The 15849-nt window shown below is 38.6% G+C and overlaps 1 protein-coding gene across 2 annotated transcripts in view; it reads right to left on the bottom strand.

Moving 5' to 3' along the window:
* Positions 1-14486: 14486 nt before the first annotated feature.
* SKI (SKI proto-oncogene) overlaps positions 14487-15849 on the bottom strand; it is a 113012-nt gene continuing 111649 nt past the window's right edge. For both annotated transcript variants that reach the window (XM_073602991.1, XM_073602992.1), the window contains exon 7: positions 14487-14976. In XM_073602991.1, the coding sequence (XP_073459092.1) occupies positions 14788-14976 (189 nt within the window). In that variant the 3' untranslated portion in view covers positions 14487-14787. The remainder of the gene's footprint in view (positions 14977-15849) is intronic.

Raw genomic sequence — 15849 nt, 5'->3', positions numbered from 1 at the left:
ATTACAACGACCCTTTACCACGTGATCAGCTTTGTCCAATGACAGCTGATCACGGATGTAAACACAAGCCTGTTATTGGCTTTTCTTTCCTCACACTGACAACGTAAGGAGAGAAGAAGAGAGCCGATAACCAGCTTGTGTTAAAGGGACAACAGCACTGAAAATCAGGGCACTGATTATCAGTGTCCTGATTATCAGTGCCATCAATGACTTATCAGTGCCACCTACCAGTGCCCATCAGTGACCATTAGTACCGCCTATCAATGCTGTCTATCAGTGCCACCTACCAGTGACCATTAGTACCGCCTATCAATGCTGCCTATCAGTGCCACCTACCAGTGCCTTTCAGTGCCACCTATCAGAGACCATCAGTGCTGCCTATCAGTGCAGTCTCATCAGCGTACATCAGTAAAGGAGAAAAATTACCTGTTTGCAAAATTTTATAACTGTGAACAATGTTTGGGTTATTTTCAAAATTTTTGGTCTTTTTTAAGTTTGTTTAGCAAAAAAAAAAAAAAAAAACAGTGGTGATTAAAAGAAAGCTCTATTTGTGTGAAAAAAAATATCTAAAAATTGGGTACAGTGTTGCATGGCCACGCAATTGTCATTCAAAATGTGACAGCGCTGAAAGCTGAAAATTGGCCTGCGCAGGAAGGGGGTAAAAATAGGATTTTTATAACAGCTTACTTGTAAAATCCTTTTCTTTTGAAGTACATAACGGGACACAGAGCCATAGTAGTTACTATGTGGGTTATAGGCCACCTTCAGGTGCTGGACACTGGCATACCCTAAACAGGAAGTTGCCTCCCTATATAACCCCTCCAATACCGGGAATACCTCAGTTTTGTAGCAAAGCAATACACGTGTATACTAGAAAGAGGGGCGGGACCTCTGTGTCCCGTGATGTACTTCAAAAGAAAAGGATTTTACAGGTAAGCTGTTATAAAAATCCTATTTTCTTTAATCGTACATCACAGGTCACAGAGCCATAGTAGTTACTATGTGGGATGTCCAATAGCAATGCCAACTGAGGGGAGGGAGACACAACAGAATTAGGGCAACATGAGACTAGAGGAGTTATACTGCTGCCTGCAGCAAACTACGCCCCAAAGGCGATATCCTCATGCCTTTTTACATTCACCTGATAGAATCTGGTAAATGTATGGATTGAAGACCAAGTTGCGGCCTTGCAGTTTTGAGCCATGGAGGCTTAGTGATGCACTGCCCACGGAGCACTAACAGCCCTAGAGGAGTGCGTTTTGATTTGAGAGGGTGGAATCTAACTCTTTAAACCATAAGCTTGAATGATTTCTTGTTGAATCCATTTAGAAATAGTAGATTTCGATACTGCCCTCTTTTAGGACCTTCAGGCAATACGAACAAAACATCCATTTTTCGAATCTGATCAGTCGCCTTTAACTGCTCTCACCACATCAAGAGAATGTAGTGATTTTTCTTCCATAGAACAAGGTTCTGGAAAAAAATGAAGGTAGAACAATATCCTGGTTTAGACAAAAACCTGATACTACCTTCTGTAAAAAGTATGAGGAAGCAATACTACCTTATCCTTGTGAATAATAATAATATGGCTCTTCACAAGAAAGAGCAGCCAACTCTGATACCCTTCTCGGTTACCAGAAAAACTAGTTTCCCTATCAAAAAAAGGAGCAAGAGAATATGTCGTACTGGCTCAAAAAAAACTGTTTTTGTAATGCCGACAGAACTAAATGCAAATCTCAAGATGCAAATCCCAAGAGTTCAGGGGTGACTTAACTGGAGGATTAAGCTGAGTTACTCCCTGAATAAAGCTACGAACCAGAGAATGCGAAGCAAGTGGTCGTTGAAAAAATACCGATAAGGCCGAGACCTGTCCTTTGAAAGTACTCAAGGCCAGCTTTATTTCTAACCCCATCTGCAGAAGGTCAAGGATTCTACCTATGACCTATTTCCTGGGGTGCCAACCCCTGGTTTCATAGCAGGAGACATATGCTTTCCAGACTCCATAATATATGATTATGCAGGCAGGCTTCCCTGCATTAACCAAGGTAGATACCACTGAACCTGACAGCCCACGTTTCCTCAGAATGTGGGTCTCAATAGCCAAACCGTTAAAATTGAATGAACAAATTTATTGTATCGTAGCACAGAGTACTGTGGATACAAGTAAGGTGGAAAAGTGCCGCGTCCTATGAATATATAGAAAAACAATGCCAATTGTGAGGTAAACCCAAAAATATGCTATAAGGCAGGGGAGGGAGGGGAGAGGGCTGCTGTCATCTCTGACGGTTGCTGGATTATCTAAGGCTGCTGGTCCTAGGGGGTTATATGCATCAAGGTCATTACACCAATACTACTTCCTGATCCGTTTTTCATCTGTGCGGGAACTCAGCCCCTTCATTTAACATTAAGAAGTTTCTTGCTGGGCTGTCGATACAATGGAGTCCTTCTCTTCCATATGATCATATTGAGGCCCTCTGGCGTTTCCTTCCCCCCCTCCCCTGCCTTATAGCATATTTTTGGGTTTACCTCTCAATTGGCATTGTTTTAGCGAGTCCTGACACTGGACTACGCCACATACATCTACCCCACCACGCAGTGCCTCATATACCGTTTTTGTAGGTGTTCTTGCTTTTTTCTCTGGTTTTAAATTTTCCATCTCAATACACAATATATATCACAAAATTCTATGCTCCTGAAGAAGCGTGTATGCACGCGCAAAATGTTGAGCCTACTTGAACGTTGAACAACACTTTACCGTTTGTCTGTCGTTAGCCATGCTCTCGGACTTTCGACATTATGGAATGACGCCCATATCTTCCAAGTCTCCTTGTAGTTGCATGGTCTTGTACAGCAGCGGTCTTATTGAGTATATGTGTATATAGATTTATTTTAGATAGATAGATTTTTTTATGGAATTGTATTTTTAAATGTTTTTCAATAAATGTTTGTATTATCTATTTTTGTGTTACTGTGCCTAAAAAATCCGAAGTCCCTCTCCCTTATTTCTACTACCTGTTAAATTTAGCGTTTGAAAAGGTAAGATGGAATACTGGACCTTGCGAGAGAAGGTCTGGACGTGGTGGTAGGGTCCATGGGACCCCTACCGCCAATCTTACAATCTCTGCATACCAAGATCTTCTGGGCCACAAGAATCACTGACTTCCCTTCCTGCTTGATCCTGTGAAGAAGTCATGGATGCAGGCAGAAAAGGAGGGAATGCATAAAACAGTAAAACTGATTCCACGGGAACACCAAGGCACCTGTTCCGCATGCTAGCGGATCCTTTGTTCTTAACACAAAGTAGACAATCTCTTTGTTGAATTTGGACGCAAACAGATCTACATCTGGAATCCCCCATCTTTGACCTGTTGTCAGAAGATATTGGGGTGAAGGAACCATTCTCCCGGGAACAACTGCTGGCACCTCAAATAGACCGCCTGCCAACTTTCTATTCCTAGGATGAAAAACTGCCAATAGGCAAGGTACATTGTTTTCTGCCCAAGATAGGATATGATTCACCTCTCTCTAGGCCGCACAACTTCTTGTGCCCCCTTGGTGATTGATATAGCTCACTGCTCACCTTTTACCCCTGGCACTGGAGGAGGAGCTTTTTTTTTTTTTTTTAATCAAGTAAAAGTTTATTGTGCAAAAACAGATATACAGTCAGGCACAGGACAATTGCAGGTACAGTAGACATTATGATCATTATTGTGTTCATTATCATACAGCTTCAAGGTATAAACAGTCGTAAAGCGTCAACTGACTGTACAAATATATTATTATTGATCTCGATGGTTTTGCATACTTGACAACAATTATCACTGAACTTAGCCTGTGTCTTTTGTAGTAAGGGAACTATTGTAAAACATTGGACTTGTATCAATAAAAAGATAAGAGGGGAAACAAATATAACTACCACTTCAAGGCACATAAGACGATAGCAATATCCTCAATACCTGTTGTAATTGTTTGTGGGCTTCACCATGGTTCCATCATGGTTAAATGTTAAAGAAATTATTAGACATTAATATACACTTTCGAACTCTGTCTTTTAATTTGCCAACTTACAATTGTAATAGCCTGTCTTTGACCAACTGGGTTGGACCTAGTCCTGGTGTATCCAACCACGGCTGCCACATTGAGTAAACTTTAAGGACGTTTCTGTGTTGGTAAGTGATCTTTTCTCGTATTAGCATATTATTTACCAGTTCGACCCATCCCCTACCCGTTGGTACCCACAGAGTTATCCAGAGCCTCGCTATGGCTTTGTGTGCCATATACAGTAGCCGTAGAATGGCTGTATGACCATTCGGTGAGAGTGAGGGTATCTCCAAGGCACCAAGCAGACAAATTACTGGGTCTTGTGGAACTGGGGTCTGATATACCTGGGAAATTGTGGACAGAACATACTGCCAGTAACGGAAAAGTTTTGGACATTTCCACATCATATGTAGCAAGTCACCATTATGTACACAGCATTTTGGGCATATTGGGGAATCTCTAAATCCCCACTTGTGTAGTATAGACAGTGTTCTATATACCCTATGCAATAAGAATAAGTGTGACAGTTTATGTGATGCAGATACTGACACCAGTGGGGCGGACGTTAGACATAGCTCCCACTTCTCACAGTCAATAGAACCAAGGTCTTTTTCCCATCCCTTCCTACATGTCAGTTCAGCAGCATCGTGTGTAGAGTGAAGTAGTCTAGAGTATACTCTTGATATCATACCTTTCCTGTCTTCCGTCAGCACCACATCCATCAGAGGATGCGTCACCGGCCCAAGCGAGGATATTCTATTTAAACTTTGCAACTAAGGCATGCTATTCAAATACCTAAAGAACTGTGTTCTGGGTATTGTGAATTCATCTTGCATTTCTGTAAAAGATTTAAATATATTACCATTGAACAATAATATCTATCTGCAGTAATTATTGGTAGCCAGAAACCACGTGTTGACTTTTTGTAAAGTATGTTTTTTTAACAATATGATCATGTTAAATCAAAGACAAAAGGCAAATCTTTCTGGACAAACATTTTATTTTAGGTAATGCATCTATACACTGTACATTCAGTCACTGTGGTATATAAGCATAGCTATTTTCATACATAATCTCATAAAGTCCTTTATTTTACAATATTAACTGTGTGAGGGCAAAGGGTCTGGAAAAGTTTATTTAAAAAAAAAAAAATGAATAAGAGACTGACAGTACACAGCGAAATAGATAAATATGCTAAGCTTTTTTCTTGCTATTTTTTTAAATCAGGCATTCATAAACAATAAAGCATACATTTATTACATAAAAATAGTTCTAGAATAGTTGAGTAAGTTTTTTTTTTTAATATTGTCATTAGCAGCAGCATAGGATGATTATAAAAAAAAAACAAAACAAAAAAAAAAAAAAAAAAAAAAACTGTATTGAAATGATATTGGCTATAACAATGCGGGTGTTTTTTCCATAACTGGAAGAAAAAAAAAAAAATGTAATTCTTATGAATTTTATTTCGAATACAAAAAAAAACCTCCTCTAAAATGTGAGAAATGATGAAAAAACATTTATAATAAAAACACTTTAAAATGAAAATATGGACAAAATGTTATGGTTTAAAAAGTAAGACTACATTTATAAACTGTAAAATGTCTTTTTTCTAACAGAGTCTTTGTAGTTAAAAACACAAACAATTAAATCAGACAATAACCAAGTAATAAAGAGCTTTTCAGAGGAAAAACAAAGAAAAAAAACAAAAAAACAAAAAAAACAAAAAACACCATATACATTTATAATACAACAGTGTAAAATGAAAATTTAAAAAAAAAAAATCTATATACAAAAATTGAGTTTCTTTGTACAATTGGCTAGTTCGACTTTTAAAAGTAGATCATTATGATTACGAATATCTGCTGAATAGATATGAATGTTATTGCTGTTGGTTTGCTTCCCTTTCATTCTTTTTCCTCAGTATATAAATGTGTTATTAAACTGAATGTACATTTAAAGTAATGCTTTCTTTTGTAGGAGAGTCAGTCTGCATGAATGGGCAAAGCAGTCATACATTTGTGTGTGTGTATATATATATATATATATATATATATATATATATATATATATACATATACATATATATATACATATATATAATAAACAAAGTAAAGTGCAGCGCAAAAACTTGAAATGAAATGAACAGAAAAAGTCCCATAAAAGACATACAAATGTATCCTCCTCTGTCTAAATTCTTCTTGATATAAGACACCCGAATTCTTCAGCGTAACTGAGCAAATAAACTGCTTACCAGAAAGAAGATCAAAAGAGGCATAATTACCACCAATGCTGGAGAGGTCCGGGACAGCTGATCTGAAGATTGGAAAATGTATCCGACAGCTAATCATCCAATGCAGCAGGTGATAGGGTAACACCAATGCTGGAGAGGTCCGGGACAGCTGATCTGAAGATTGGAAAATGTATCCGACAGCTAATCATCCAATGCAGCAGGTGATAGGGTAACTCCAATTGTGCGGTAAAGCAGGAAGAAAAAGAAGGGACATCTAAGAGCGTTCCATATAGCTAAGTGTGAATTTATTTATAAATCGTGGTACAATCCATAAAAGAGCGCATATAGGAAGCGCTATGTAAAAAACACAGGACACCGACAAACGGAGATGGAACAGACTGTTCGCGTCCGAACAGCTGTGAAAGAGATGACAGCGGGTGACGTGAGACTCCGCCCCCGTACGCGGCGTTACGTCCAATGGACTTCGTCAGCAGTCCCCCCTGCTGACGAAGTCCATTGGACGTAACGCCGCGTACGGGGGCGGAGTCTCACGTCACCCGCTGTCATCTCTTTCACAGCTGTTCGGACGCGAACAGTCTGTTCCATCTCCGTTTGTCGGTGTCCTGTGTTTTTTACATAGCGCTTCCTATATGCGCTCTTTTATGGATTGTACCACGATTTATAAATAAATTCACACTTAGCTATATGGAACGCTCTTAGATGTCCCTTCTTTTTCTTCCTGCTTTACCGCACAATTGGAGTTACCCTATCACCTGCTGCATTGGATGATTAGCTGTCGGATACATTTTCCAATCTTCAGATCAGCTGTCCCGGACCTCTCCAGCATTGGTGTTACCCTATCACCTGCTGCATTGGATGATTAGCTGTCGGATACATTTTCCAATCTTCAGATCAGCTGTCCCGGACCTCTCCAGCATTGGTGGTAATTATGCCTCTTTTGATCTTCTTTCTGGTAAGCAGTTTATTTGCTCAGTTACGCTGAAGAATTCGGGTGTCTTATATCAAGAAGAATTTAGACAGAGGAGGATACATTTGTATGTCTTTTATGGGACTTTTTCTGTTCATTTCATTTCAAGTTTTTGCGCTGCACTTTACTTTGTTTATTATGTTATTTGGGCTTGGTGTTAACCCTTAAGTGTTCAGCCTGCAAGTAAATTCAGTTTGTTTATGTTTTGCGCTGATTGTATACATCTTTTGCCAATATACATATATATATACACACACACACACACACACACACACACACATATACATATACACATACTGTGGTGAAGAATATACTATATATATAGGAATTACACACCCAATTCCCCCACCCCATGTTGATTATAAGACACCCTTCAAAACCTTCATCTCCACATAAACAATAGCATGCTGAGGTGGTGTATCAGATCTTAGACTTGAGCCAGTTCTAGAATGCAGAAAGTTTGGGAGGTTGCAAGCAAATGTAACATTGTCAAGACCACAGGCCTACGCAAGTAAATACCTGTAAGGAATGCAGATGTGCTGCCCAGAGCAACAGACCAAAACTAGCTCTACTTATGACACTTGAAAAGGGATTGGTTGCTTTAAGCTACACCTTCACAATAATGTCCTCAGGTTTTTTTTTAATCATTATGTGCACACAAGGCCGGTTTTTATTTTTTTTTTTAGGATAAATTTGACTAATTGGAGGACTAACAAACTGGGTAGCAGCAAAACTGCAAGTGATTATTTCAGAAAACTGCGCAAGATCTGAAAAACCCATAAACGATTGGCTATTAGCAATTTTAGTTCAAGAATGTTGCAGAAAATAAAATTTCTGCAATTAAAAAGAAGTAGGCCTTTAATGATGCAAAAGCAATGGGCAGTAACCAAAAACAACCACAAGTAATTCCTCATTGGTATCATGAACAGCAAACTGTTGGCATCAGATTGCTGTGGGCTAGTGCACAGCACTGCATTAATGTATTAGAAAAAGGCCAGAAAACACTGACGTATGAAACTATATTGGAGAACATTACACTAAAATAGCATAAAGATTACAACACTGGTAAGCAACAAAACAATAAAACCTAGCATTCCAAATACACACCAACTATACGCAAGTCTGCCTGGTGGCTCAGATGCCATACTTCTATGAAGAGAATGGTGAGTGAATGTACATTTTGCAGTAATTCAAGCGTCAGCATGCTGCCAAAGACGCAGCACAATTATGGCTTTCATATTCTTAGAGTGTGGGTCCCCCCCCCCCCCCTTCCCACAGGTACATAAAAAACAAAAAAACATTTGACCATATTACAGCCCTGTAGTGAGAAAGCTTTCAATATGAGAACCATCTTAATCTCATCAACAGAATGGTTATTTTCCAAACCTCTATAGTTGAGATAAAGGGCCCCAACACCAAAGGGGGATCTTCCTTCTGAGAAACGATGCTATAGACTGATTTTCAAGGCACAAACATCCAACAAGGAAGAAAGGCACGGGCTAAGAGCGACCTGTGTATGCAAGTGAATCTTATGTCAAAATGAAAAAAGTGGCTTTACTGAAGATCACAGGAGAGGAACGGTCTACTTAAAAGATAAAAAAAAAAAAAGAAAAAAAAAGAAAGTATTTAGATATATTGATCCTAATGCAGAGGAATGCTAGCACATGCACAATTTTTCTCTTGTAAACTGGTCTGTTATTTTTGGACCAAGAAGCACGGGGCCTCCCTTTTGTGTAATTTCTATAGGCATCATTAAAAAACAGACTGGGGATGTATAAGCAAATATGTTCTGTTTGTGCTTAGCTTCACTTGCTGCTGTTGAACTCCACTGAGTTTAATGAACCCTTGGAAAAAAAACAAAAAAAAAAAAAAAACCTATTTTAAAGTTAAAAGGCTGAAGTAGTCAACAGCAACAGTGGAGGCTAGTGTGCAGAACCAACAATGGACAACATTCACATGTTTCTTGGGCAATTCAACATATCCTACGTACGTTAAAGTAAACTTCCATGAAAGACAGTATCCTTCCTAAAATGCTAATTACCTGCCTGGCAATGCCGACTCCCGGACTTCAGTACCAAGTCACTGCCGCAGAAGAACCGGCACCTAGGTTTGGAAAGTCATAGGAGTCACAATTCCTTAACTGCACACTTGCTTCAGTTTAGTGGCTCAAAGTATTGAGGCCAGAGGGCCAAGCAGGACAACCAGGCAACTAGCAGTTTTAGACAATGGCAGCCTTGCTTCTCTCATATGAGATTTTCTTTAACAATGTTGCAGAAACAAAACAATGAAACACTAATGTTCTGGAAGCACCCTAAAGCCCTGTACACACGGGCAAAATGTCATGAGACATCGGCAGGTGAAAAAAAAAAAAAAACACGTCCGACGTGCGGCCGTGTGTATGCCACCCCATCTGACAAAAGCCGGCCATTTGGATGAGCATGCTGAAAAACCAGCAGCCGACCGACTCCCGATCAATGCTCTTAGCCAATGGCGGAGAGCGCGGATCAGTGTTCTTGTGGGGGCCCACCCCCTTTCAGAACACAACAGCTCAGCAGGGGAGATCGCTATACTAACTTTGCATAGTTAGTACAGTGGCTCTGACTGGAGCTGACAGTTTTGTTGTACCAGGCTTAAAATCGAGAGCGGAACTTCCAAAATAAAATGGCTTTCTATATGCAAAACAACTCCCCTCTGGATACTGAAATCAGTGCAGCATTAGTATAACTGAAGGACCAGAAATGTGGATGTGCAATGAGACGGGAAAAAAAAAAAAAAAAAAAAAGACCCCATCTAAACAAATTAATGCCCATTTTATAGGTGTGGCAGAAATTCTCATTTCATGCATCAAGTATAAAAAGAAAACTGCAAGCCAAAAAAAAAGTATATATATATATAAAAAAAAATTCTGCATTGCACTTTATAGAGAACACAGCTGCAGGACTTAATACATGCAAATGAGATGCAGGGGTCTCCAGTACCAGCGGCAATCGGAAAGCTGCAGAGGACTATACAAAAAATAAAAAACACAACTTGTAAGGAACTTGTTCACTGGGGAAACATGACCTGTAGCGCAGTCTTTACGTAAAATACATTCTATATGTAAAAAGAGACCCACTAGCAGCAAAAGGGTAGGTCCCAAAAGACAATGAAAACATATTAGGGTATAATTAAAGAAATAAAAAAAATAAAAATAACTTGTGAGTCACTGCATCATTGCATTGTGTGTGCGCGGTTATACATCTCCAACCCAAGATTAAGCAGATATTTTAAAAGGTGCAGTGACATGGGAGGTATGTACTAAAGCCATGTTACTGTACTCTACAAGAGTGTAAAATAACTATGTAGCTTTATATTTGTATACCTCCATAGAGTTTGTGAACACTGAGCATCAAGAAAGAGTGGCATCAGCAAGGAAGGCAGAAGGGAAGCCCATCTTGGTGCCATTTGGGCAAATACTTTAGAATGGCTGACTTGTAAAAACACAAAAACAGTTTGTTGATCCCTCATCGAAGATATTTCCTAAGTGCAAAGGATACCAATTTTGGGGATAACTTAAGTAGATTCTCAATGCCCTCTTGTGCAAGATTGTAAGACATCAATACTATCTGGTAGACACAAGACAAAATTGAGGGTTTAGAGAAGGAGGTACTCACATCTCACAGTGGCACTGCACCTTTTAAATGAAACTTAAAAGTGTCACTCGTCTACCTACAAGGAGCACAGACACTCTTAAAATGTTATTTACAAAAAAAAAAAAAAAAAACCCACAATAAAAACCAAGTCAACCATGCAAGACAGACACAATATGTTTTTGGTGAAAATTAAGACCAGACCTTTGCAGTCCCACCAGCAATGCATCATTACCAGCAATTCCTTTCAGTATTATTTCTAAATATTTTTTTTCAGATTTTTCTGTATATAATAGTTTTCACTTTTTTAAAAGAACAGTTAGTAAACTTTACAATAGAGTATAAATATTTCCTGTACATACTCAGCAGAAAGCCTATTCGAAAAGGTATTTAGGCCTAACTGTAAAAATCAAGCCTGAGGATTCCTTGTGGACACATGAATGAATGAACGTGAAAATAGAAAACCGGAGTAGCACACAGAAGAAATGTATCAGCATCGGGATACTGGATCATCGTTTTTCTTACCACAAGGGCAAGGAGCTGAAGTTTAGGACTTATGGCTTACCAGACTTTGTAAAACTAAAACTCCCAGCAGCCAGAAAGCCAGAGGCCATCTACGGAGTTGCGCTATGTGTGTTAGCCTCCAGCGACTGAGGGAATAAAAGTCCAAGGGCTTGTAACTCACCACTGAGGAGCACCAAGTAGGCCTTTGCTTGATAGTAAAGATCGCCAAGCTGCCAGTTGCATTATGACCCTGAATGAAGATGTAGCTAGGATCCATTATGAATCATGGCCAACCTTTGGGTCATCACTTTCTTGCGTGGATGACATCTGGAAAAAAGGTTTTCCCCTTCAAAAAGCACAAAGGACACAAATGTCCTTTAATAATAAAAATCACTTGCCAATCAATCCTTTAGCCCAATTTTAACACAAGAATGGACACCCTTTTATAGCACACGTTAAAAACACCACATTAATGTAAAACAGCTTGCATTTATTGGCCCAGTCAGTACCTAAACTGTTCAACGGACTTAAACTGCAGGACAATTTAAACACTAGTCAATACCATAGCTGTAACTTGAGGATAAACATTTTATGCTCCGAGGTGATAATAAATTTCATAATACAAGTACAAATATAACCTCTAATACTAAAAATTAGTGTAACAGATGTCTGTGTGGGGGGGACCATTTGGTGTCCAAGCCATCGTCTATGAAATATCATTCGATGCAAGGATATCACTATCCCTATTACCGATGCTTTCAGGATACACTCATACCTTAGTGTTTTCCTGTTCACCATACAGTTAAAAACATTAGGCAACTTTTTAGCACAATGTGCTAAACACACTGTGCTAAAAAGCGTAGAGCTGCATCTTATTTTTTGTCTTCCTTGAAAAGTTACAGGCAAGAGAAAATAACATCTCTCAAATATCAATTTGTTTTTTGGTCTTCGTCTGCCCTATTCATAAAGGGGTCTTCCTATGTTGGATTTCATTTAGTTTCCAATACTGGAAAAGGAAGTCCGCTATAGGAGTTGTAACAGACACACCAAAGCTGGGAGATCTGACCAATGAAGTCTTCAAGTGTAAAAACCAGTAGAGAAGCAGCTGCTACTACAAGTTATGAAAAGACTTACCTTTAAACACAAGACTACATCTCAGCTAATGGATAAGAACCCTAAAGTGGTTGCAAACCCGCTCATATACCCAGTGAAGTGACTAGCCTCAGGTGATACGAGATGAAACAAATCCTCCTACATAAGTTTTACCTGTTTATCTGCCATCTTCTCTTCCCTACACCCCTTCAAAAGGGAAGAATCATGTTAAAATCCTTCTCCATCTGTTAGTATCAAAGAGGAGGGGGTGGAGAGCTGCAGTTACACTGGGGGCAAGCTGATTGGAGGAAAGGCACACACATCCCCTCCGCACAGCAAATAGGAGCAAAGGAAGGATGCAGAGCTGTGCGCTGAGCTCCTTCCCCGTCACAAATATATCTCATGTGTTGGGAAAACTTCTCATTAGTGATTTATGCTAACAACAGAGGAACAAAGCACCAGAGGGGGATGACACTTAGAGCTTTGGGGAGAGATAAGTAAACACTACAGATATATGTGCTTTGTTTAGACTTCATGACTAGGCTTTACAACCACTTTAAGGCAGTCATAGATACTAGTAGTCAAACATACAGGTATGATCAGACTATCCTCTGGCATTTGGGCTGCCTGCTGGGCTCCTATAGAATTTCCACTTTGGTTTTTGGTGTGTACTGTTTGCAGTAAAACGTCAGGGGCAGAAGGCTGCAGACACCTTAACACTGCCCTAATATGGTGCTAGAATTGTTTGACCTCCAAAATGCACCCTAATTTGGCCAGTTCTTTCACCCAAGACATCAAATGATCACCCATTCCAATGGAAAACAAACATCTACGGTCTATAGACACCTTGAGCACACAATTGCCGGTTATTAATGGTTATAAGCTGCTGTATAATATTCTTTAATTAAAAGACTCACAAAATGCTATCCTGAAATTATAGCTATAGATATAGGACGTGTAATCTCGTTTCAGCAGCAAAACTGAATTATAGTATTTGGCATTGTACTTTTAGCGTGCACCAATGCATATGAAGGACTGGATATTCAACACTGAGTCATGCAAAACAAAAGATCACAAAATGATTTTGTTTAAACCCCTGGAAAATACCAAATAAGCGGTTATACAGACTTTCAAATACAAGCTGTTCTTTCCACTAACATTTAACCTTCTATGTTCTCTATTCTTTGTTCCAATTTGATCTCTTCCCTATGTGGTGAGCAACTTTAGGCAAACTATACGTATACACCCAAAGATCTCAATCCAATATGATGGGATTCAAGAACACCGATCAGTACAGCTATACATTTTTTTCTTCTATTCGTTTTGATTTTTCTGTCTTTTACCCTCTCCTACATGCGTACAGATAAAACTCTGGGAAAAAAAAAAAAAAAAAAAAAAAAAAATACATACACTATAATATATATATATATATATATATATATATATATATATATATATATATATATATATATATATATAAAAAATAAAAACACCAAGATGGAGTACACCCAATATTTCCAGATGAGATCTGAAGGAGAAGCCACTTGATGCAGAAGAGTCTGTATTTCAATATTGATGGCTTGCTACCAATACATTGCACAGTCGACGTGAATGGTGCTGAGACTGGGGAAGGGTGGGTTCAGGAGTAGGAACACAGGGCCGTTTTTTTCTTTTTTGATTTTTTAATAAACCCCAAAAAGCCTGTAACGTCAGTTAAAATTGTGCATCAAAGCTTCAGTTTTGTTATACAAAAATCTGTTTTTCCCCCCTCCCCATTTTCAACAGTGTCTTTATATTGTCCTTGTCATTTAATATATCTTTATATTAAATAGCTTATAAAGAAAATGTAAATCTCAAAGTGTTCCAGGCAAGCTTAAGAACAATTTTAAAGAACTGATAATGCTTGCTTGCTTTTTTTTTATCTTGACTTTGTCGAATGCTGCTGTTCTCTTGTAGTTGACATGTACAAAAAAAAGAAAAAAAGTTCTCACTTGAGAGCCGAAGTGACTCCATTTTATAAACACTCTCTCTGAGGCACAGTAAGATGTTGTGCTGTGTAGGTTCTAAAGAGGCGAAAGTTCAGTGCTTCTGTTGTACAGGGTAACATTTTTCCTCGCTCTCGGACTCTATAAAGTTTGTAATAAGTTGTGTGAGCTCAGGGCACACACTCCATACACTCACACATGCACCTATTCATGCATACATTTGGGGAAACCTCCTCCTCTTCCTGTGCATATACGTAGAATTCTGTATATGAATAGATAGGTTTTTTGCTTCATATAGAATTTTTTGTATTGTTTGTTTTAGTTCTCAATGTCTTTTCGTGTGTGTTCACTGCTGGAAAGACAACCGGGCTTTGCCCAGCGTTGTTCCTGTAGATCTTTAACAACATTTTCTAAGTGTTCTCTGGCTTCTCGCTCATGTGCAAGATCTGTCCGCAGCTTCTCTCTGTCGCTGTCTGCTTGCTGGAGTTTTGCTTGCAATTCTTCTATCTGAAATGGGCAAGACGCAAGAGTTAACATAATGGGAAAATCAGAAAAACACTCCTAAAGCTACATCCAGATTTAGGGGTAAATTTTAGAGACAAAGAAGGCCAAAGATGGCCCTAGACTGGACTTTAGGGGCAAAATGGACGAGATTATATAAAAAAAAAAAATTATATATATATATTTTATTGGTAACAAATCATCATACATAGAGCAAGTATTGAAAGAATTAAAAAAAAAAAAAAAAAAAAAAAAAAACACAATTAACACAACATAAATGTATGGCGTAACAAAAAATGTTAACACCATATAGACAACAGTAAGCCCCTATGACGCATAGTGATTGTTTCCATACTGGGTTCAATATACATTTGTACACGTATCTGATAGTAGAACACAGCTTGTTAACCTTTTCTACGTCACTTGATTCTGCTGAATATTACAGTAAAAAAAAAATCTAGGAGTAGACTTTCAATTATAAGATTCACAAGAATGGCACTTTTGTGATGCTTTACAACTGGATAAAATGTGATACATTTCTTGCTACAGCTTTACAAAAACAAAAGGTTATGTCTAATACACAAGGGTGACCTTTATTACAAAGGAAGCCCACTCAAGGACATGATGTGGTGGTAAATAGAGCTAGCTTATCTTTGTCCTCTTTCTATATCTGCTAGAGAAGGATGCTGGTTAAGTGACCCTACCCTGACCTTGACAGAGGATGTCGCCTGCCCCTGACTGATAGATGCAAAACAACATGTAGATAATCATTTCACAAATCAGTACAACAGAATACCATTTAAGTTGGTTCTGTTGTCCTGTCCCTTATTTTGAAATTATGTTAAATGCAGCTGGATGCTATGCAATACACAGATTTTA

Source organism: Aquarana catesbeiana, linkage group LG10 (genome assembly GCF_042186555.1).
Source record: "Aquarana catesbeiana isolate 2022-GZ linkage group LG10, ASM4218655v1, whole genome shotgun sequence".
Classification (NCBI taxonomy): domain Eukaryota; kingdom Metazoa; phylum Chordata; class Amphibia; order Anura; family Ranidae; genus Aquarana; species Aquarana catesbeiana.
Note: the sequence above shows the minus strand (reverse complement) of the source record. Positions and strands in the feature narration are given on the sequence as shown.